This window comes from Lissotriton vulgaris, chromosome 1_1 (genome assembly GCF_964263255.1).
Source record: "Lissotriton vulgaris chromosome 1_1, aLisVul1.2, whole genome shotgun sequence".
NCBI classification, from domain to species: domain Eukaryota; kingdom Metazoa; phylum Chordata; class Amphibia; order Caudata; family Salamandridae; genus Lissotriton; species Lissotriton vulgaris.
In genome coordinates, this window is record NC_141685.1 from 1,170,233,540 (window position 1) to 1,170,255,905 (window position 22,366).

Below are 22,366 nucleotides of genomic sequence, written 5' to 3' on the forward strand. Positions count from 1 at the left end.
AGCGCCGGGACGCCTCTTGGCTGCGGCATCTGCGCGCTATACAAAAGTTAATAACATAACATAACATAACATATGTGAGCCCGGCTGAAACAGCTTCACTGGACACACACAAAGCCACACCCAAGTACTTCACAGGTCTTTAAAAGACCTTTTACTTGTTAATGAGGCTTTGATTTTTTTCACCCCTCGGTGTGAATTAGGCCTCCATCAGCCCGGCGCCACTAAGGCAAACTGACAGAATCTGTTCTGCGACCCCCTTCCCAGGACTCCACGACCCCCCTGGGGGTCGGGCCCCACAGATTGAAGACCTCTGTTCTAAACACAAAACTGATTTTATATTGGTGCCTGTGCATGGCAATATGGTGCTAGTATATCCTCACCGTCTGCATGATAACGCACTAGCAGTAACTATTGTGAAGGAAGATGCAGGCTATTCAGTTGTACAGGCATAATCAGATATAGCGATATTCATGTTCCCGAGACTGTAGTCCTGACTCAATCACCTCTGGCTGATTTGAAAAGAGTCCTGCAAGTGAAGAGAGGCAGTCAAGATGAATCAACAAGGAATAATGGGAACTGCAGGAAAGTAGAAGGCCACAAGCTCTTAAGTTTGTCTCAGGAAGTGTACTTGCTCCTCCAGATGCTGGCAGCAGGATCCACAGCTGGAATCATTTAGCTGTCTGCAGGTGAAAAATGAGTCTTACCTTGAAATCTGTAGTGAGAGTAAGATTTGCTGTGCTCCAATGAAAAATGCTGCACAGAAGAATGAGACATGTTCAATGCTTCTCAAGCAACATCACTCATTCATTTGCTGCTGTTTATCCCATTATGGTGTCAGGTCACATAGACTGCCAGCTCCAACTTTTAAACAGATCCATAGACTGACCTCTTGCCTTGCCAGATTGCCTCAAGCCACTGCCAGGAAAAACCTGGTGTTAAAGGGCAGTGAAAACTGCAAAATGCGTCTCTCTGGCCACGGAAGACAACTACCATGGCGTGGAGGGCATAGATGTATTTTATTTTCAAAAACGAAGTCCCGCTTAGGAGTATGTTGTTGAAAATTTTTTTTTTAACTTTGCCATACGGCTCTGTCATGTTTGACAGCACGGTACAGCAAAGTTACAGTACATTGTCAGGAACCACTTTGACGGATGTTCCTATCAAAGCTGAAATGTCCGTCGGCCTAATGGATATTTTAAAATTCGGTCGAGACCTCTGGCAGGGCGACGGAGCAATTCACTCAGCCGCCCTGATGGAGGACGGCCACCTGCCAAATCGGGCCCTGACTCACTAAAGCAAAATAAAACAAGCATTTACAATGCAATGGTCTCGGCATTATTAAAGGTAGAGCTTTTGGCATTGCTCATGACATTTTTTTTTTTTTTTTTTAAATCATAAATAAATGTCATTGTCATTTACATTGCCAATAGCTTAATCGCTCGCAAATGCATGACCTATTGCATTTACACCCACACAAAGCCACCCACACACAGAGCCACACAAACACACACACACAGAGCCACACACACACACACACACACACACACACACAGAGCCACACACACACACAGAGCCACACACACACACACACACAGAGCCACACACACAAAGAGCCACACACAGAGCCACACACACACACAGAGCCACACACATACACAGAGCCACACACATACACAGAGCCACACACACACAGAGCCACTTATGATCCAAAGCGTATGCTAACTAAAGGCATAATGCCATCACTGATAAATATATGTAATGACCATATGGCTAGGCCCTCCTCATTAAGCCTCGAGTCTCACCCCTCAAGTATGAAATCAAGGCAGTGTTCCTGAGTTAAAGTATAGCCCATCTCCCCCTTGGAAATACATACACATGGTAGCCGCTCAGGCAAGAGACATTATACCCGACATAATTCATCAAAGACTAGAAAATCCAGGCATCAAGCAAAACAAAGCAACATGTTCCCTAAGTAGGCTTATCGGTATAAGACTGTCAGCAGGTCTGCAAGAGCCAAGACGTCACGGCAGGAAGGATGGGGGACGAATAGCTTCACCGGGCCAGTTGAAATACTCCTGGCTGATGAAATGAAAATGCGAGTAGTTGTGTGCCAACACAAAATGTCTCTGTTCGACATTCTAACTAGGCTGCACTTCATGGCGGCCACCTTGTAATAGCAATGTCATCCTATAGCGAACAATTGATGAAAAACTGAGTCTCATACAATAGTCAAATCCAGAATACCCAGGGCATATCTAGTTCAATAGAGATACCCGAAGGAATTGACCAGCATAAAATCATTTACGATGTGTTCGTATATAGCCCCTACATGATTAACTATCCAATCATAAATAAAATAAGTATAATACGAAGAAAATGCTTTATAGCGAAAGAGATAAGTCCCCAGAGCAATTTACAAGGCGGTCAGACATATTTGACAGCCCCTCAAAATTCCGATTGAAGTCGTGGTGGTCATCTTGTAAAGGGGTATCTAGACCAAGACTCAAAATTCAAATGAAAATCGTGGCGGCCAGCTTGTAAAGGGGTATCTAGACCGAGCAATATATTAATGAGACAAAGGAACTTCAATACGCTACTGGGGCGATAAGGGTCGACGGGAGTACAAAACAGAAGCGGAACGGCCATCTTAAAATGGGGTACCTAGGACAAGCTTCGAGATGTTGTGATAAGGTCATATTCTTGAGAAGACTGATTTAAATACAATCCTACGACAAATCAGACCAGAAAAAAGCAAGACAAAGTTCTATGTCCAAAGACAACAACATGACTCAAAATTGTTGCACAGAGATTGCTCTCAGCGTGGGTGATGGCGCGGCTCCGATGGAGAGGACGAGAAATAGGCAGCCAAGAAATAGCTCCGGCAAATGAAAGCCCGACCCGCAGAGAGCACGCCCCCTGAAAGAGATAAAGGAAAAGAAAAGAGAATGATAGGGAAACAGGCGGGAGCCAATCGCAGCGCGGCAGGCCGATGACGCTGCCGCAATCCCTAGGGGCAGGAACAAACCACAGCGCTGCAAACCGATGATGTAAGCCCCGTCCTTTTCAGACTGGGGGGCGTGTTTTTTAGGTTTGAGTGACTGAAGACGTCACAGAGAGAAAGAACCTAAAAAACATGCCCCCGAATCGGGAAAAGACTGGGCTTAAAGGGAGTGATGCCCCTCTCCTCCAATGGCTGGCCAGCATTTACGAGGCCAGCCAATGGAGAAGAGGGGCGGATTAATGCCCCGTACTAAGAAACATTAAATCTTCAGACCGAACTGCACAAGTGCAGCCTTCGGTCCTCGACCTACAAAAATCACTTTCAGAACAAAAGAAGGGTTGATCAGGAAAACGGCCATGCCACATTAAAAGGAGGTGCATTGTTCCAAAGTATGTACAGCCTCGGTCATAGGCCTCCAAGAATATTGGTGACCAAAATGTCAGTGCTTACAGAACTGTTGGCAGAGCTTTAAATCAAAGACTTGCAGCACAGTTTACCTTACTTGACTTGAGGAAGGAAAGAAAAAAGTGAAAGAAAAGGAGACCAGGATGAAGCCCCATGGTATGGAAAGACTGATCACAAGAGAATGCAGGTTGCAGCCCACACCCATTGGTAAAGAAAATGGTTTGGGTCAGGCCACTCACTGGTACGAGGGAAGGTAACGCAGTCACTTACCATGTTGTGTGCACATTTGCTTAACTGGCTGCACACACCTCTAAAAATCATTTTTGAAAAATAGTACTATCGCTAAAAGGTGCAGCACCCACTAATTACAAATAGGAATCAGGATGGAGGAGTAAAACAATTATTAAGAGAAAAGTGGGTAATTTCTTCTTATCACACAACTGTTCATTTAATTTGTGAGTTAAAAAAAAGAATACAATTGCATACTTTTTAAGTAATCTTCACTAAAGTCCAACACTGCATCTCGGTGTCCCTTCACTTGTGATGAACTAATATCTTTCTGAGCTGAAATGAAAAACAACCATTATTAATGTGAACAGATTTGTGAATATCTTACATTAAAAAAATGGAAACAAAATGGAAAAGAAGTTAAATATTAAATGGTAGGCATGCAACGCAAACACATTAAAATCATTCCATAGCCCTGTCTTTAATTGATTCAGACAGATGAAATGTATTTGTAACCAGAAAAGTGGCTTTATGATTAGTATTCAACACAGAAATCAGACGTTGCCAGTGATTAATGAGGGCTTTTTTAAGCTGGGGGTGGTGGATTGCATAGGACTGTGGATTCTGCTTGCTCTTCACTGCCCACTTCTCTCACTTAAGATTTAAAGAGCTTTGCTCACTCGTTGTTGTGCGCTTTATAAAGACTTCACAATCCTATAACTAAACAGTCCAACTCTTTAATCTCCCTCCTTCTGATATTAACTCCACTGCTGCCCTCAATAAATGTACTTCCGTTTGCAACATTTCTCATCAGTTTAATTTGTAGATCTATAGTGAAGTTGTTGTGATAAAGACAACAATATTAGAACTATCTACTGACGGTTGTGTGCAAGAACAACTTAAACAAGCACTGGCGTTGCCAATAGGTCTCGCAGTAGGAAAGTTTGAGCTATTGGTTGTGTAAATGACAAAGCCCTTTATGTATTCTAAATGATAACAACAGTGAAAGGCATTGTTATTTGCCATTGTAATAGTTCCACCTGTCGTACTGCGCGATCTATTGGCAACGTGAGTGTTGTTCGTGTGTGAGTGGCGTTGTGTGTGTGAGTGGCGTTGCGTGTGTGAGTGGCGTTGCGTGTGTGGCGTTGCGTGTGTGAGTGGCGTTGCGTGTGTGAGTGGCGTTGCGTGTGTGAGTGGCATTGCGTGTGTGAGTGGCGTTGCGTGTGTGAGAGGTGTTGCCTGTGTGTGAGGCGTTGGCTGTGTGATTTGTGTTGCCAGTGTGAGTGGCGTTGGCAGTGTGAGTGGCGTTGGCAGTGTGAGTGGCGTTGGCAGTGTGAGTGGCGTTGCATGTGGCAGTGGCGTTGCATGTGTGCGTAGTTGAGTGGCGTTGCATAGTTGAGTGGTGTTGCGTTGTTTAGTGGCGTTGCATGTGTGAGTGGTGTTGCATGTGTGAGTGGCGTTGCATGTGTGAGTGTCGTTGCATGTGTGAGTGTCGTTGCGTAGTTGAGTGTCGTTGCGTAGTTGAGTGTCGTTGCGTAGTTGAGTGTCGTTGCGTAGTTGAGTGTCGTTGCGTAGTTGAGTGTCGTTGCGTAGTTGAGTGTCGTTGCGTAGTTGAGTGTCGTTGCGTAGTTGAGTGGTGTTGCATTGTTTAGTGGCGTTGCATGTGTGAGTGGTGTTGCATGTGTGAGTGGCGTTGCGTAGTTGAGTGTCGTTGCATAGTTGAGTGGCGTTGCATAGTTGAGTGGCGTTGCGTAGTTGAGTGGCATTGCGTAGTTGAGTGGCGTTGCGTAGTTGAGTGGCGTTGCGTAGTTGAGTGGCGTTGCGTAGTTGAGTGTCTTTTAGTAGATGAGTGGCGTTGCGTAGATGAGGGTGAGGTGTTGAGGGTGAGTAAGGATGAGTGAGAGTGAGGGTGAGTGAGGTGTTGAGGGTGAGTGAGGAGTTGAGGGTGAGTGAAGTGTTGAGGGTGAGTGATGGTGAGGTGTTGAGGGTGAGGTGTTGAGGGTGATTGAGGTGTTGAGGGTGAGTGCGGGTGAGGAGTTGAGGTGGAGGCGTTGAGTGTGAGTGAGGGTGAGTGTGAGGTATTGTCATTGAGTGTGAGTGAGTGTGAGTGAGGGGGTGTGAGGGTGATGGGGGGTGATGGTGAGGGTGTGTGAGCGTGAGGGTGTGTGAGTCTGAGTGTGAGTTATTGTCATTGAGTGTGTGTGAGTGTGTGAGTGTGTGAGTGTGAGGGTGAGGAGTTGAGGGTGAGTGCGTGTGAGGGTGACTGTGGAGTTGAGGGTGAGTGAGGTGTTGAGGGTGAGTGAGGTGTTGAGGGTGAGTGAGGTGTTGAGGGTGAGTGAGGTGTTGAGGGTGATTGAGGGGTTGAGGGTGATTGAGGGGTTGAGGGTGAGTGAGAGTGAGTGAGCGTGAGGGTGAGTGAGGGTGAGTGTGAGTTTGGGTGAGGTGTTGAGGGTGGGTGAGGCGTTGAGGGTGAGTGAGGATGAGTGAGGGTGAGTGAGGAGTGAGTGTGAGTTAGGGTGAGGGGTTGAGGGTGGGTGAGGGTGAGGGGTTGAGGGTGAGTGAGGATGAGTGAGGATGAGTGAGGATGAGTGAGGATGAGTGAGGATGAGTGAGGATGAGTGAGGATGAGTGAGGATGAGTGAGGATGAGTGAGGATGAGTGAGGGTGAGTGAGGGTGAGTGAGGGCGAGTGAGGGCGAGTGAGGGCGAGTGAGGGTGAGTGAGGGTGAGTGAGGGCGAGTGAGGGTGAGTGAGGGTGAGTGAGGGTGAGTGAGGGTGAGTGAGGGGTTGAGGGTGAGTGAGGGTGAGTGAGTGAGGGTGAGGGGGAGGACCCAGGACCTAATTGGGACACAGACTGGCATTTCTGCTCCAGACGACTAAGAAGCGGCCACAGAGAGCCAAACGATAAAAGCACAACTAACGAGAGGCTGAAATTCTACTTGAATATTCTGCCCGCGTTGCCTTGTTCCTTTTGAAAAGGAGATACCAACGCTGAGCGCTGAGATACAGCGTGGCACTTCCTAGCATTTTCGTGGACCTCAGTCGCGTATTCTGCAGATGCGTACAGAAAATGCTCGTCTATAGATCCCAACATGGGAGTAGAAAACGGAACATGGGGACTGAACCACCACCACAACGGACACGACCATCTGTCGGGCCAACCCGAACCGTTTGCTGCAAATGGCGGCATGTGCGCTGCAAAACAAGGGGGTGGGGGGCTGCAGCGCACAGCCCACCCCTCCAAAGCAATCGACAGAAGAAGCATGGCGTCCTTTTCTGACCCAGGTGCACGCGAGAAAAGGGCGCGCGTGCAAAACGAAAGCAGACGCCTTTCACGATGTTGATAAACACGATTGATTTTTGCCATGCATGAAAAACCATGAATGGAGGGAGAGGGAGCCAGCGAGCAGCCAGCCAGGCGGTGGAAGCGGTGCGAGCACTCGGACAGGAGAAACGCGCCGTGCACCAGAAACAAAAAAATGAAACGCCGGATGGGGGCGGGAAAGCCTGGTGGGAGGCGTGAATGCGCGAGGGGAGGCAGGCGGATTGGGAGAGAAGCCTGATGGGGGCGGGAGAGCCTGGTGGGTGGGCGTGAATGAGGGGAGGACTGGGCTGGGCTTGCATGCGGATTGGGAGAGAAGCCTGATGGGGGCGGGAGAGCCTGGTGGGTGGGCGTGAATGAGGGGAGGACTGGGCTGGGCTTGCATGCGGATTGGGAGAGAAGCCTGATGGGGGCGGGAGAGCCTGGTGGGTGGGCGTGAATGAGGGGAGGACTGGGCTGGGCTTGCATGCGATGCGCGTGCATGTTGACGGGCACTGCATGAAAACCGCGGGCTGAAAGCCCTTTGGTTTGAAGAGAAAATAGCCGACTTGAATTCTCCCCATTTCCCATTCCTGCGGAATGGTAAAGGCTCGACCTAAAAACCAAGATCTGAGTGGAAAACCAAGTCAAAATGACTGATTTACAGTTTCAGATTCAGCACTCATGATTTTCATACCTCTCTGTATAAAATCGGCACTGTTTGCTTTTCCACTTTTAATTAGTTTCCGCAAACAATAAAAAATGTTGATGCACGAAAAGGATATATCAATTTGTATAATGGAACCACCGACTACTACAGCTAGGACCATCCTCCTACTCCATCCCTGTAAACATTGTGAAAAGATGCGCGCCTTACAAAACAGATGTGCCTTTCTCCTCTTTGCCTGTTCAGAACTACAGAGTGGTGATGAAATGCTATTCCGATTTTCCTGGGTTTAGGAAGAACCCATGTGACTAGAACCCTCTACACGGAACTAGCCCACACTTTTTTGCTCCATATCCTTACCAGAAGGCCTGAAAACAACTTCCACCCTCTAGATGGCTGAAGAACTAGTCCACCCCCTACATGGGATGGACGATTGGGCAGCTGACAGTCATTGTGACTGCCCAAGTGACTTGGGAGGCCAAGGACATCCTGTGACATCAGGAATCTGAGATACCCTTCAGTGGTGACCCTCCAACATAAACTTTACAGATATAATAGATTATCCTTTTGGTGAACTCCTATATGATATCAGCAGGTGTCACCAATAAAATCCTAATATTACTATATAGATTTTGGATCTTCACCTTCTAAGCTGGTCTGACCACACTGTTGTGTATTTATGTTTTTGTAAATTCATAAAAAGTTTTAAAAAACAAATATGAAATAACAGCATTGATGTCACTTGTGATGTCGAGGGAGGTCACGGACAGTCAATTAGATGGGTGAACTATTATGAAAGCCAAGCAAATAATTAAAGTATAATTTCAAGGGCTTTTAGATTCTGAATTGTAATCAGGGACTTGTCATTTTTAGGTCGAGCCTAGACAGCGCAGCTGTCAGGTGATCTGGATTGGCTTATGTCCGTGTCCTTCGAAAATCACAGCATGCAATTGGCTTATGGTTCAGGGGCTTAACAAAGACCCCGTAACACCCATGGTGTGAGGGGGGGGTCCTGAGCTCAAGGGGGCCTCTTCAGCTCAGTACTCTGTCAGCAGAGCTCTTGAGTGTGGTCAGAGGGGGCCCCTTCATGCACTTGCAGGTGGGCTCCCTCAAGTTTCATTAAGCCACTGTTCTGGTTGGTGCATGCCCCACGTTTTTGTGCAAAGTAACTCCCAGTGATTTAAATGGGCCGGTACTCACCGGTACTGAGTACCGGCACTACCGAATTTTCTGGCTCTCAGCACCGGCACTTTTCTCAGGTCAGGGAGAGTACCGGTACTCTCATTGAGCACACAGCAGGCTCCGGTTAGGTTAAGTATGTCCTCCAGCTCAGGGCAGACACCGCTCTGCTTCAGAAGAGCTTGCAAGTCACTGAGCCCCTCGGTGGCCTTTTGCAGAGTCACTGCTGGAGATCACAGCAGCGCTCACTTTAATGGCCCCAGACTGCAGGGGGTTGAGAGGGCTTGCCTTGCATCATGCTGTGATCAACAGTGCATGGTCTAGACAGACCCTGCACTGTTGATCAGGGCGCAACGGCTATTAGCCTTAAAGTGTTAAGCCCCCCCACCCCCTTCCTCCATCAGACGTGTGAAATGGGCTGGGGCTGCCAGTCAGTAATCCTGTCCCATTTAGGGAAATGCACTGGCCATCTAAAGTGAGCCGCAGCGGCACACAATCCTCTACCTTCCCCAAAGCAGTTTCTTTTCATCTTTTTGTTCAGCACAGAGGCTGCTTTCCTTTGTGTGCCCCTCCAACACTAATCACTGCCTTTCCATGATGACATGACTGACCTCGGTACTGGCTCCACGGGTGTAAAGTTTGCCCTTCCCAGTGCTTAATTTGTGCCTTTGGTTTCCGGTGCTCAGCACCGGCACTTATTTTCCAGGGCAGGCACTATGGCTGTCTTTTATGCAGGCAGCTGTGGTGCAGATCATTTTTAAAAGAGGAATGCACGCAGCAGGTTTGCTGTATTTTCCTAAATCATTTTCCGAGCTGCTTTCACTGTTACCATTTTCGTCAAAAGGCTTGACCTACCCCGCGCCTCTAATTGGGGATAATTATTGCTAGGGGCTGGCTCGTGGCTCAGCTGGGGCGAGGCAAGCTTGGAAACAGCAAGCCCAGGACGATGAAGGGAGATGAAAAAACACAAAAAAATAACATTACACTAGCCTGTGTGCTTAGCGCCTAGCAATAATATATTGCACAGAGGCCTAGGGCTGTGTCTCCACAGCTAAGCCTGTAGTAGGGCGGAGCCCACAGTTCTTCACACCCCTCAGACACTGCCTGTGTCATGAGTGCTACAGAAATGCACGTAGTGGGTGAGGGTAGGTAGGCGAATAAATATCACGGTGCCTTCTTTTTTCAATTACAAATAGTGCCTTAACTTTGGACCTCTTGTTTCCTTCGCCGTCTTGTGCAGTGGTGACCTGCCATTGCATATATGTAATTCCTGGGACAGCCTCGCAGGCACTTTTTTGCTGTAGCTTGGAATGATGGAATGATGGGACCACTGGGATGCACTTCACATCTGCCAGTAAATGCCTGTTTCTGCCTCCCCTGCACCTGGCCTTGTTGAACAGGCTCGGCTACACAGAAAGAGAAGGCTTTCAATAACTAATTATTGTCAATTCAGCTTCGGTAACAAATACGTGCCTGTTTTTTTTACATTTAAAAATCAAGACAAGCCCAGAGAGACAACGTCGAGGCCCACACTACCACCACAAATCCTATATCCAGTGCTTAATTTGAGCTGGTGTTTGAAGGTGATGTTCAGTAGCACTTATATGTATCATATCTTGCCCTTAGCCCCACCCCTAGCCCCGCCCATTTGCCACACCTCTAACTCATTTTAATGAGTACCTGCACTTATTTTTCACCATTTAAAGCACTGGTAACTCCCATGGAGTATTGGTTCGGGAATGAGCAGCGCCGAGCATGCTGCTTGCATGCCTGTAACTTCTTGTTTAATTATGTCTTACTTTAGTGGACAACGCTACTGAAATCTGAGGCACGCGGGGCCGTGCTCCCTAGCGCAGGGCAGGTCGAGATATTTAAAGTGTCCCGCGCGCGGCCCGTGATGGTTCCTTCACCTAGGCGCTAGAGTGCGACCTTGGTGCTCGTGTGGCACTGCTTGGGGGGCTGTCTGGGCCGCGCTTCTGTTACTTGTATTACACTAGCGACGAGGGAAACGTATCAAAGGAGCTTTCATCCCAACATCGCGTCTGAATAGTGACAGTTTGAGAAGCGGTATTCATAATTGTACTTTTTTTTAGCCTGGAGGGCTTCTTGATTTGGCCTGGGAAGTTGCCAATACTTTAAATTTCATGTATCACAATTTGTGGGGTCGGGTGTTTTTGTGTGAATCTGTGCAGGCCCAGTGAGTATGCAAGTTAACTTGCGAGGGGTTACACCGCTGCTAGTTTTTTTTATGAGGAGCTTCTAAGCTAACACAATTTCACAAACTCAGCAACTCTGTGTGCACCGTTCAACTGTGTGTAAGAAAAAAAGTTGGTTAAAGGGCTTCTATAATTCATTTGCATTACTTAAGACGAAAAGGCAGTATATTTTTAAATCCACATTATGATTGTTAGCGTAAATTAATAGCTGAAGTTAACACAAAATACACATAACCAGTTGTTCAGTAGATATGTCACCCAAAGTTTTTTTTTTAAATAAGGATATTAATTGTTGCACCCTATGAATAATCTACGAGTAAAGAGTAACTGTATAGTTTCGTAAATGATCCTTCTATAAAACAGTTCCTTGGTTTTTATATTTTACTTCCAATACAATATTGATCAGTAAATCACATACTGATGACCTATTGCTAAGTTTTTTAATTGTAAGGGGCAGTATCATCCAATTTTCCCCCATTCGTTTATTGGTTTTACAGGTTTAAGGTCAACCCCTACACCAGTCACCTTGTCACATATGTTGTACTAGGGTTCACTTGTAGTGTTTCTTACGTTAATTAGGTAGGAATTCAGGATTCAGTTAATGGGTGATCTATTCGCCCATGATTGAGTATTTAGTTAAATAATGTATCTGAAAGTTTTCTGTGTTGGTCATTCTTCTTGAAAGCACTAACTAAATAACTTGCATTTATGTAAAATTACCATTATGAGCGTTTTATTTATAATGCTGGTAAATGCAGTAACTGTGCACAGACTGAACAAAGGCTTAAACCCCAATCGAGTTGAAATCAGAAATGTTCTTAAGTAGTTCACAATCAATTGTACTTCACGGCCCACAGAATGGTTTTGTTCAGGTCAGGGACATAGAGGTTGTGTGTTATAATTTTTACAATATGCACACATCTACATCGCTCATGCATCGTCTCACATTTGTGTTCTGATTGTGTAAATATATATATTTTTTCACAACGTAATTTTATTGTTGATAGCCGATATAGGTTTAGTGTCTCAATAACCACAAATAAAATACTGAAATGGACTGCGTTAATGATCTCAACATTTTCACTGTTTTCATAACTTTGTTCATGCAATAAACATATTGAAACAAAACTCTTAAAAGCAAACAATAGTGCAATATCAAAATAACAGAACAGGAGCAGGTCTTGGATACATATATCTGAGCCATACATTTTGAAGTCGAATATGTTCAACATCTAGGTTACTATATGGTACCAGCATCCCGGCAAGTCCTCGACAGCAAAAGCCAGAGGGATAGGCTCCAAACATAGCCCCCCGTTTTCCCCCAACTTTTCCATATTTTATAGTGTTTCTGGGCGCATCCCGCGCCTTAAAGACGGGCATCTCCAGGCCCATACAAAAGTCCAGACCCTTCTTCCATATTGCAACTGATGGCAGGAACTTGTCCTTCCATGCCATGGCGATATCACGTTTAGCCAACGCAAGGCCGAGAAACAACAGATGACGCTTATATCTGTTGCCGCCCAGTCCCTCAGTAATATGAAGCATGGATAGTCGTGGTGAGAGCGGGACATCCCAACCCAGGACCTCCGTCAAACATGTAGTCCCCCCTTACCGACCCAGAACCTTAATAGTGCCGTGCATTACTATGCTGTTTGTAGCAAGGTACCCTCCGCGGTCCCACACCCAAGGCACCAAGGGGAGGCGATCAGCCCAGTGCGCCACAACCACTGTCTGGTAAAGTATACCCCATGCAAATACTTGAATTGAATAAGTCGCAGGCGGGCCGCAATTGCTTCACTGTGCGGGGAATCCAGTGCCTCTATCCAATCATCCTCGTCTAGAGGGCTTACATCCAGCTGTCAAGCCTGGCAAGTTTTATTTAATGTAGTGGGGGTATTGTTTAGAAGGCTTTTAAATGTTTTATTTTTCCTACCTTTGCACTTGCACTTTAGGGCTTAGTGGGTCCCCGGTCCACCGCGGTATTCGCGGACCGATTGAGTGGAGGGACATAGCTCCGTCCCTTGACTGCATCACTTCCGGGGGCAGTGGGGTTAAAGTCAGATGGGTTGCCGGACGCGCGCAGCCGGCGCGCCGAAGGCGCGCCAAAGGCAAGCCTGTCTGCGCTCGGCCTGGGCTCAGGGCCAGTCCCCCTGGCTCTCTAGCCCCAGGAAGGCTATGCTACTCCAGAGACCTTCTATTGCATCTAAACCCGGGGCATGCAGAGGTATTCTGCCATCGGCTGTCACCTGACAAGTACCGAGAAGGATTAGTAACCTGCTGCTCTGACTGTCTACTACCTCTCCCACAAACCACCATTTTCTCACAATTGCCAGTTAGGCACCGCAATAACCACACTCGACACAATGAGGAATCTAACATACATATGCCAGGCGATATCTCTGGGACTCCCCCTGGCCCTCGGAGGCAGGGTGCTCTCAATTGTGGCCTGCTTAATGTAAGATCGCTCCCTAAACACTCCACCGAAATACAACTGTTGGTGGAGACACATAGTTTAGGCATGCTATTTATGATGGAGACCTGGACCACGGAAGGACTGAAAATGGAGTTTGACCCGGCATGCCCAGTGGGATATAGAGCCCTTATAAACCCAGATCCAGGAGGAGGGGAGGTGGCACTGGTATCATCTTTAGAGACACGCTCAATGTTACCCCTTTAGACATTGATGATGTATTTGGCGCAGAACTCCCCGGTTTCTCTATTAAAACTATGACAGGGCTGCCCCTCACAGGCATGGTCTGTGACAGACCACCAGGAGCAATGAGTGCGCAACAACAGTTCGAGTGGATTAATGCAATCAATAACTTGGCCCTCACACATACCAGACTCTTGGTCCTTGGAGATTTGAACCTCCGGGCCAATGGAAGGCTGGATACAGCATTTAACAACCTGTTCCAGTCCTGCGATAATCTGAGCCTAAGACAATGGGTGTCTAAACCTACACACACGAAAGGGCAAGTTCTGGACATGATTTTTGCGGAGGAAGGCTTGGTCACAATGGGGAACATAATGGTAGCGGGTTGGACGGACCATCATCTGGTCAATTTCAGCCTGGATATCCTAAATCAGATGGGATCCGCCAAGGTGCTCGAAAGGACCTTCCAGGGGAGAGACTGGAAAGGCCTGCTGAGAATGTCAAAAACGGGCCCTTTGTTCGATCTAGGTTCCCTGGTTGATCCAGAGAAGCAAGTCACAGTGAACTATACTGCTCTCTGTGAGCAGCTCACCAGGAGGATAGACCAACTCGCCCCGCTAAATGATATTAAAAAAAGAGGGAATCCCTTGGCCCCCTGGTAAGAAGTTGGGAAACCTGAAGTTGGCCTGCAAGATGGCCGAAAGACACAGGAGGAAGACCTATGGTGAGAAAGAGAAAGCCAGCTGGAGGCTTATTGTAATAAAATATAAAAATGAAATAGCCATGGCCAAGACAGAATACTTTGCCTCCACCATCCTTAATAGTGCTAATAAATCTAGGGATATCTTTAGGATCGTAAGAGATATGTCTCACCCGACTCTATCAACAGTAATGTCAAACCAACACAGGAGCTGTGTGATGGCTTGAATCATTTCTTCCTAGAAAAGGTCAACACGATCATGGAAGGTCTGAAAGAGTCAACAACTCCTAGGCCATTAGATCAGCTGGAGGGGGAAAGGGGTGACAACGGTGACAAGGACACCGGGGTAACTGCCCCATAGGTCATCCTGGATAGTTTCCCGATTCCCTCGGAAGAGGAGTTTACCCGAACAACTTTGTGAATTTCATCTGAATCTCCTCTGGACCCTATCCCCCATAAAATACTGAAGGAACTCGGAACCGAGCTGTTCTCCATTTTGTACCAACTGTGCTGCCAATCGCTTAGCAATGGACTGGTACCATCGAGCTGGAAGCAGGCCATTATAACGCCTCTGCTGAAGAAGCCCACTCTTGATCCGGGTGGTTATGAAAACTTCAGGCCCATCTCCCTCTTGCCTTACCTGACCAAGATAGTGGAGTGTGTGGGGAGCAGGGTGCTGTCCCTTTTTTTGGAGAAAAACAATAAGCTGGCGGAGGAGCAATTTGGCTTCCGACCAGGCCACGGAACAGAGACAGCCCTGGTGACCGTCTTACATAACCTCCGAATGCGAGCGGACAACTCTGGTTTTGCTAGACCTGTCCGCCGCATTCGACGCGGTTAACCACGACATCCTTCTGAAAAGATTGGAATCCCTAGGTGTAACTGGGGTGGCACTAGGTTGGATGCATTCCTATCTATCGGATAGGTGGCAAGCAGTAACGCTTCCTCCTTACCAGTCGCAATTTAAAAAAAACGAATATGGAGTTCCACAGGGTTCGTCCATCAGCCTGATTCTGTTTAATGTATATTTGCGATCATTGCTGGGAATCATCAAAAGGTATAACATCTGTGTGAGCAATTACGCCGATGATACCCAGCTCATTGTCTCCCTGGGCGGAAAGCAAGCAGACTCACTGGAAAGCTTTCACGCCTGTTTGTCTGAAATGGCCAATTGGCTAAAAGGCAACTCTCTCCAATTTAACAAGGAGAAGACAGAGATCCTTCACTGTAAAGTAGGGAAGATATTCAGAGGACTGCCAAATGATTTCTGGCCGACAAATGGAAACCACCCACTGGTACCAGTCAGTGCTGTACGGAACCTCGGGTCAGTTTCAATGAAAAAATGAACCTGGAGTCACATGTAAATAAAGTAGTGGGAGCTTGCTTTACCCTCATTCGAGGACTGTGCAAAATACTGCCCTTGCTGCCGGTCCAGGCAAGAACGACAGTAGTCAGGAGCATTATTTTAAGTATTCTTGACTACTGCAATGCCCTACTTTTGGAAACCCTGGGGTATTTGATTGCCAGACTCCAGAGCGTATAGACCATAGCTGCAAAGCTCGCCCTGAGCCGACCACGCCAATCGTCAACAACACAGGCTTTAGCGGAGCTTCACTGGCTTCCAGTATCACAAAGGATTTTGTTTAAATCCTTATGAGTAACGTTTAAGGCGCTTCATGGGCAAGGACCTAAGCCGATCCAAGCCAGCTTCCAATGGTACGTACCCAATCGCAATCTTCGTTCCGCATCTGCCCACCTGGTCAGGGTACCAAAGACAAGGAGGGCAACCATGGGAGGTAGAGCCTTCAGTGTGGCAGCTGCCCGTCTCTGGAACAGCCTGCCCCTGGATATCAGGAACCACGGAACCTGCTGCTTTTTCGCAAGAAAGTAAAAACCTGGCTCTTTCCTAAAGCCCGCCCCCTGAGTCTCTAACTCTGTATCTAATATCTGCCTAGCGTTGTCTGGTCCGTATGTTGTCTTAGCGCCAGGATGCCCGTAGGGTTACAGTGTGCTCTACAAATGGCAAAAATAAATAAAGTGTATGATATATTTGGGGTATTTTATGATCCCCCAGGTCCCCCATAAAGACTTCAGGTTCTGTAGGGTTGAATTCGGGTATAACTTGCTGTTGAGTGAAGTACGGGGAAAGAGCATGTTGGAATTGGAGGGATCTATAAATTAGTGAGTGGGGCATAACATATTCAGCCTGGAGCTCCTGAAAGGACTTCATAATCTGCACGCACATGACAGCTCCCACCGTGTCGATCCCAATGGCCTCCCAACCCCGAAATCCAGACAGCTGCGCCCGTTGTAGCAGCTGGCCCTTATGCCAAAGGGGGGTTTCCCTTGTCAGTTTACCCCACCACCCCATTGTGCGAAGTGCATGTTTCCAGGTCATGAAAACCGTTTTGGTTGCAGGTGGTAATTCCCTAAGCGTCGAGCCAGAATATTGCACCGTATGTATTTAACTGGCACCCATCAACCAGCGCTCCACAGCATATGCTGGGTCTCTCCTATCACCATACCACCAATTGTTAAGGACAAGTAAGTGTTTGAGGCCACACGGTAGGCTTGAATAGTGGGGGGGGGGGGGGGGGGGGATGGCACCACAATACGTAGACTGGAAACAGGTCCTCAGGCCACGTGTGCCTTGAGGGAGATCGGGCAATAAGAGAAATTGTGTTCCAGTGGTTGGCCTGGCTTTAGGAAGACAACTATCTCTGCATGTCACCAGTATGGTGGAAGGCGGCCACCCTCAACCGCAGAGTTAAGAGCTGCCAAGTATGGGACTGGTTTTGTTTGAGGAACTCACAGGGGAATCCATTTGGGCAGGTCGCTTTGCCTGGGAGCCTTGTATATCTGGGAGAACCTGCTGATGCAGCAACTGTTGACACAAACGGTTTAGTAGAGCACTACATTTGTCGCCCCACTGATAGATCAGGCAACGAGTAGCGAGCCAGTAGAGTCTAGCTTCTTCCAGCAGCTCACTAGCATAGGTTTGCTGGGCACTAAGCAGCTGCTTGCTTGCAGCATCTCCTTCTCCCCCCTACTCCTGTGCTCAAGGTCAATCAATTTGGTCTCAGTCTGTATTAGCTTCTCTTGATGCTGTCTTGCAGCACAGAAGGCAATATCTACTAATTGGGTTTCATGTCTTCCATTATGTTATAGGGACCGTGACCGTGCCTTGGTTGTGCGAATAATAGTCAGCACTGGATGTATGAATGTATAGTCTGTATTGCTCATCTTTCAGAAGCCAGGGCGAAATCCGCCATCGGAATGGGGATGCAATTGCAACAATACTGGTGAATGGTCAGAGAGGCCCCAGGGCAGAATCTCGGTGGACTCCAGTTTATGGGTGTGTACTGCGAAGATGAAAATGTAATCTATACAAGAGAAGGACTCATGCACCCCAGAGAAGTACGTGTATTCATGGTCGGAGGGGGTAGCACCCTCCAGGAGTCTGACCACACTATCCCTTGAGTTAAGGGCATCAGTTTAGACTCTTGAGGCGCTGTTGCGCACCCTGCACAACACCATCTGTCCCTCACTGAACACATCACATCATTCCAATCCCCCCCACTACAGTCAGACCAGGCGGAATCTCGGTCCAGAGCATTGTCAAGCGCTCCACAAGGCTCCATGTTCCATGTCAGCGGATGGTGGGGAGGGGGAATGTATTTGCTACCAAGGACAAGAGGCTCCCCATATAGTGTTCCAGAGATGAATATAAACCTAACCTATGGGTCGTGCCATGACTTGCAATGGACAAAGGATAGGCTGTGGTGAATGAGGACGGCCACCCCTTGGAAGCCCCTAGTTAATTGTTTGGAAAACGTAGTGGGAGGAGAGGGAAAGAGAGAGGGAGAGGGAAAGAGAGAAAAGGAACATAGAGAGAGAGAGTGAGACAGTCAGAGTGAGGGAGAGAGGGGAGGAGTGGGAGAGAGAGGGGAGGGAGAGAGAGAGAGAGAGAGAGAGATGTGTGTATGCCGGGTCTGGTGGCTCAGTGGACGAAGGTGTCCGCTGCAGGGACCTGTGTTCAACCTCATGGTCACAGTTTTTTTGTTGCTCTAGCCCCGCCCCCGCTCCCACTGACCTTGCCCCCACCGCTGCGGCGCTCGGACACAAACCACACTGTAAATTTGGCCCCAGAGAGAAAGTTTGTGAGTACCCATGATCTACAGTAACCTGTTCCAGGGCACAATGGGCAGGGGTCATATCAAGTATTTGAGCATGTCATTTGTGAAGTGCACATATAGGTATGATAAACCTCTGAGCACAACACACAGGGACATATTGCACACCCTTATATACGGCACATGAACATGGTCTTTGCCATGCCTTCAACACAGTACACAGAGAGTCAATGAGAAAATAGAAAAATGCCTCAAGATCCACTATGTTGCAGAAACGTCCATGATATTATACACCTCACACATGTACATAGGACACAGTGTGTAGCAATGAACCAGTCATGACATTTGGCATATTTTGCGCCAGGAAACCATTTTTGGTTAGCTGTCGCGCATTATAAATGTAAAAAACCAAACTATATCACGGTGGCCACTACACACAAGGGGATAGGTATATAAGGCATGGTCTATAGCAAAGCCCTGTTTATAGAGCATACAGGGCACCTCTGCTTTGTGCACACAAGGCGTGGATTGTGTCATTGATGAGATCGATTTAGCTGGTATTAGCAAGGTCATCAACAGTTCAATGAGGTAGTACTTATGGTGAATCCAGTTTTTTTAGAATTGGATTGTTCAAACTCTTTCTCCCGCATTCAACACACCCTATTAACCTCGCAAAACATTTTCACCCCCATTCAACTAGAAGTAATAGCCCCTGAACCTCTTTAAAAAACAAATCCATCAAAGTAATTATTTTGGTTTTGTGGGATGATCCGTTACTTTACCTTCTGTTCTCAGTTGTTGAATGGCATCTGCACAGGTCCTCATAAATATCTGTGCATCTTGATCAATCTGATCTCGTTCAGAATCAGTCATCCGAGAAAATTCAGAAGCAATATGACTGAAAGGAAAACCAAGAGTAACCAGAATCAGAGATAAAAGGTTTCATACTTGGAGCATGATAGATTTTCTTTCTATCAGACAAATTCTGAGAACCACAGATGTCCAAAACTGTTCCCCCTCAGTCCTTCTCATGCTCTTTCTGTTCATATATCTTCATATATCTCATTGGGTCCCCATCACCTGTATGCATCCTTCTCACTTCTGTGCGGTCTTTTATTTAGGTCCTCAATCAATGAATGGTAAATAGGCAGTATTCTATGTAGGTACTGTTGTTTATCATTGGTGTCCCAGGTCTGCAAAAAATGTTGCACTCAACTGGATCACTATGCTGCTCTCTATAAGCACTTGAATCCCAAGTGATAGTTAAGTTGAGCAGTCAAGTCAATAAAACTTAATTCCGCCTCATTATGGCCATAAAGGTAAATATACTGTTATATTTCATATCGGTACCCTAATATAGGTCCAAGGAACATCATACACTTTCCCTACATCAGCTCCCATCATTTTATATGAATGTATGGACATAACGCCTTAGAAGGTCTGCAGCCTTTTTATGGACTTACCCTTTTACCTAGTTCATGACGAGGGTGGTTTCTGCCCGATCGATATTGCTAAAATATTTTCCTTAGCACATATAAATAATTTATGAGTACACTCTCCAGGGGGGCATACTTGACCTCTCCTAACTACGAACAAAGGTTTAATCCCCAACGTCATCCTCATAAAAACACACTGGGACTGATCGAGTCCCATGGAAACACCAAAATGCTAGTAGCTTGTTTCTTCCATATAATATAACTAAAAAACAGACCATAATGGCTGATAAAGACTCAACATACACTATGTCACACATTAAAAAATTAGATAAATTACCATTTACTGTTTCGGAAGTGCAGAGTGGATAATGCATGGATTTATTTCTCTGCCAATTTCAACTTTTCACTTCCAATACTGCTTGCAGCAGCATCAAGTAGGCAAATATGAAGGTCTAGAATACCATATCTGGTGGCGGTTTCTGGGGTTGTGACCTATTATGCACAAGTATTGTCTCCACCTACCCGTACAGATAGGGATGCAACAATGTGGCCTTCGATACAGATTATGAATGTGAACTTTGATGCTTTAAGCAGGCTGAAAGCCTTAGTGTTTTAGAAAGAAGTGACCTTGATCTGCACGGGAGAGGTTTGCTTTTCAAGTTGCAAGGTTTCCTCAGAGATCCAGTGGCTACTTTGCACCAATCTCCCACACCATATTGGGGAGTTAGTGCACCACATTAACATTTGTAATACTGAGGGGATAGCACACGTTTTACATCAATTGGCTCTGGGCTGGTTAGTACCTTTTGGACAGTCTTCGGAGTTATTCCATCTTTCATACACTGGGTGCTGGGAAACATTTTTAAGAAGCTTACCGCTTGTCCGGCTAGCAATTTTTAGAATGCTGATTTTATTTTATGTGTTCCGCAATAGATGTTTCTCCATGCTGCCAAATGGGTATGGCCCTACCACATGAGCTACTGTAGGAGAGTAGGGTCTGCTATCCTATAGTCACCCCAAATTTTTGCTTTTTTCTTCACTGGTTTTCGACTTACTGAGGCTGTGGGCCTGCTAATCAGACCCCCAGCCTGCTGTTCTCTCTCTAAATTCACATACATGTACTATAGGTACTTACCACAATTGGAACTGGACCCCTTGTCAGCCCCTGTACCATGCACTATAGGTGCTCTGGGCATAGGAGCCACCAAGGCCTACCAGGGGCTGCAGCATAGCTTTTGCCACCCCTGGCTGGTTCTTAAATTGACACGACTGGCTGATCACTCAGCTGGGGCAAGTTGGTGTAATCACCTCTTGCTTAGATATAGTATACCTATATCTAAACCTATATCTGGACACATATAAACCTGTGAGTCACTCCTATGGAAGGCCTTATCAATCCTGGAGGCAGAGTGCGTGGTTTAATGTGAGATGGAGCTCGAGCATGAGCTGAGCCTGTCTACAGCTGTCGGGAACAACTCCCTAAGCTGGTTCCGGGATAATGCCATACCATATACTAATAAGTGCATTATAATCCTTGCGGTTATGTAAATGTATTTGAGCTTATATAGCGCACAGCTACCCACAAAGGGTTTCCCGGCGCTTGCTTAGGGAACCCGTCCTGGTATTCCCCTGTGAGATAACCCCGGCAGGGTATCCACAAGGTGAAAGCCAGGCATCCCGCCGCGAGGGGCCGTTGTGGAGATTAAGCAAGCTATTGCCCAGAGTCGCAGAGTGTGAACCCGTGAGTCGAGAAGGCACCGGAGCGATTATAATCCTCGCGGTTATATGTTAACTTTGGTTTGGCTTTATCAAAACATGTTGTGTAAGGTGTCATACGATTTGGAATACTATCCCCTCGACAGTCCTGTCTACGGGGGTAGCATTCCACCCCTCTATAGGGTGAAGACATGTTACTTTACTGTTACTTTACTGAAACACGGTTGATTTTTAAAAGAGCCTCAGATCCACAAAATGGATGCTTCTGCCACAGACACGAGTCTGACCTCCTGCTGCTGACCGAAACTCAGCAGAGGAGGCCTGGACAAAGGCTTTCCTGTCGCAGGGAGGTGTTACACCACCCCAGACAGGAGAGTGTGGATTGTAGCAGGGAGGTTTGAAAGAAACCAGACACTGCCTGGGGCGCACAAGACTGCCCCTTGCATAATCCGGCCAAACCGGTCCTAGGGCACACCAGCCCCTGTCCCAGCGCGGCCTGGATCAAAGGGAAAGGGGTGTATCCACCCCCTTCCTGGGTCCCACCCATAGGAGAGGACCTAGCAGGTAATCCAGCCCACCAGATTCGAATAAGAGTGGGAGCAGTGCCAATGCAACTCAGATTATCCTGATGAAACATAAGAAACGAAACTCTGGACCCTTCGACATCCTACTCGACGTAAAAGACTGAAGAATCTCCCTTGTGGTCAAGGATTGACCACCCTGTGCAAACAG

At 47.0% G+C, this 22,366-nt stretch overlaps 1 protein-coding gene across 3 annotated transcripts in view; it reads right to left on the reverse strand.

Moving 5' to 3' along the window:
- Positions 1–22,366, reverse strand: part of STX18 (syntaxin 18) — a 705,236-nt gene that overhangs the window by 599,344 nt on the left and 83,526 nt on the right. For all 3 annotated transcript variants that reach the window (XM_086964282.1, XM_086964291.1, XM_086964300.1), the window contains 2 exons: positions 19,265–19,380; positions 3,893–3,970 (listed from right to left, as the gene is read on the reverse strand). In XM_086964282.1, the coding sequence (XP_086820408.1) occupies positions 3,893–3,970; positions 19,265–19,380 (194 nt within the window). The remainder of the gene's footprint in view (positions 1–3,892; positions 3,971–19,264; positions 19,381–22,366) is intronic.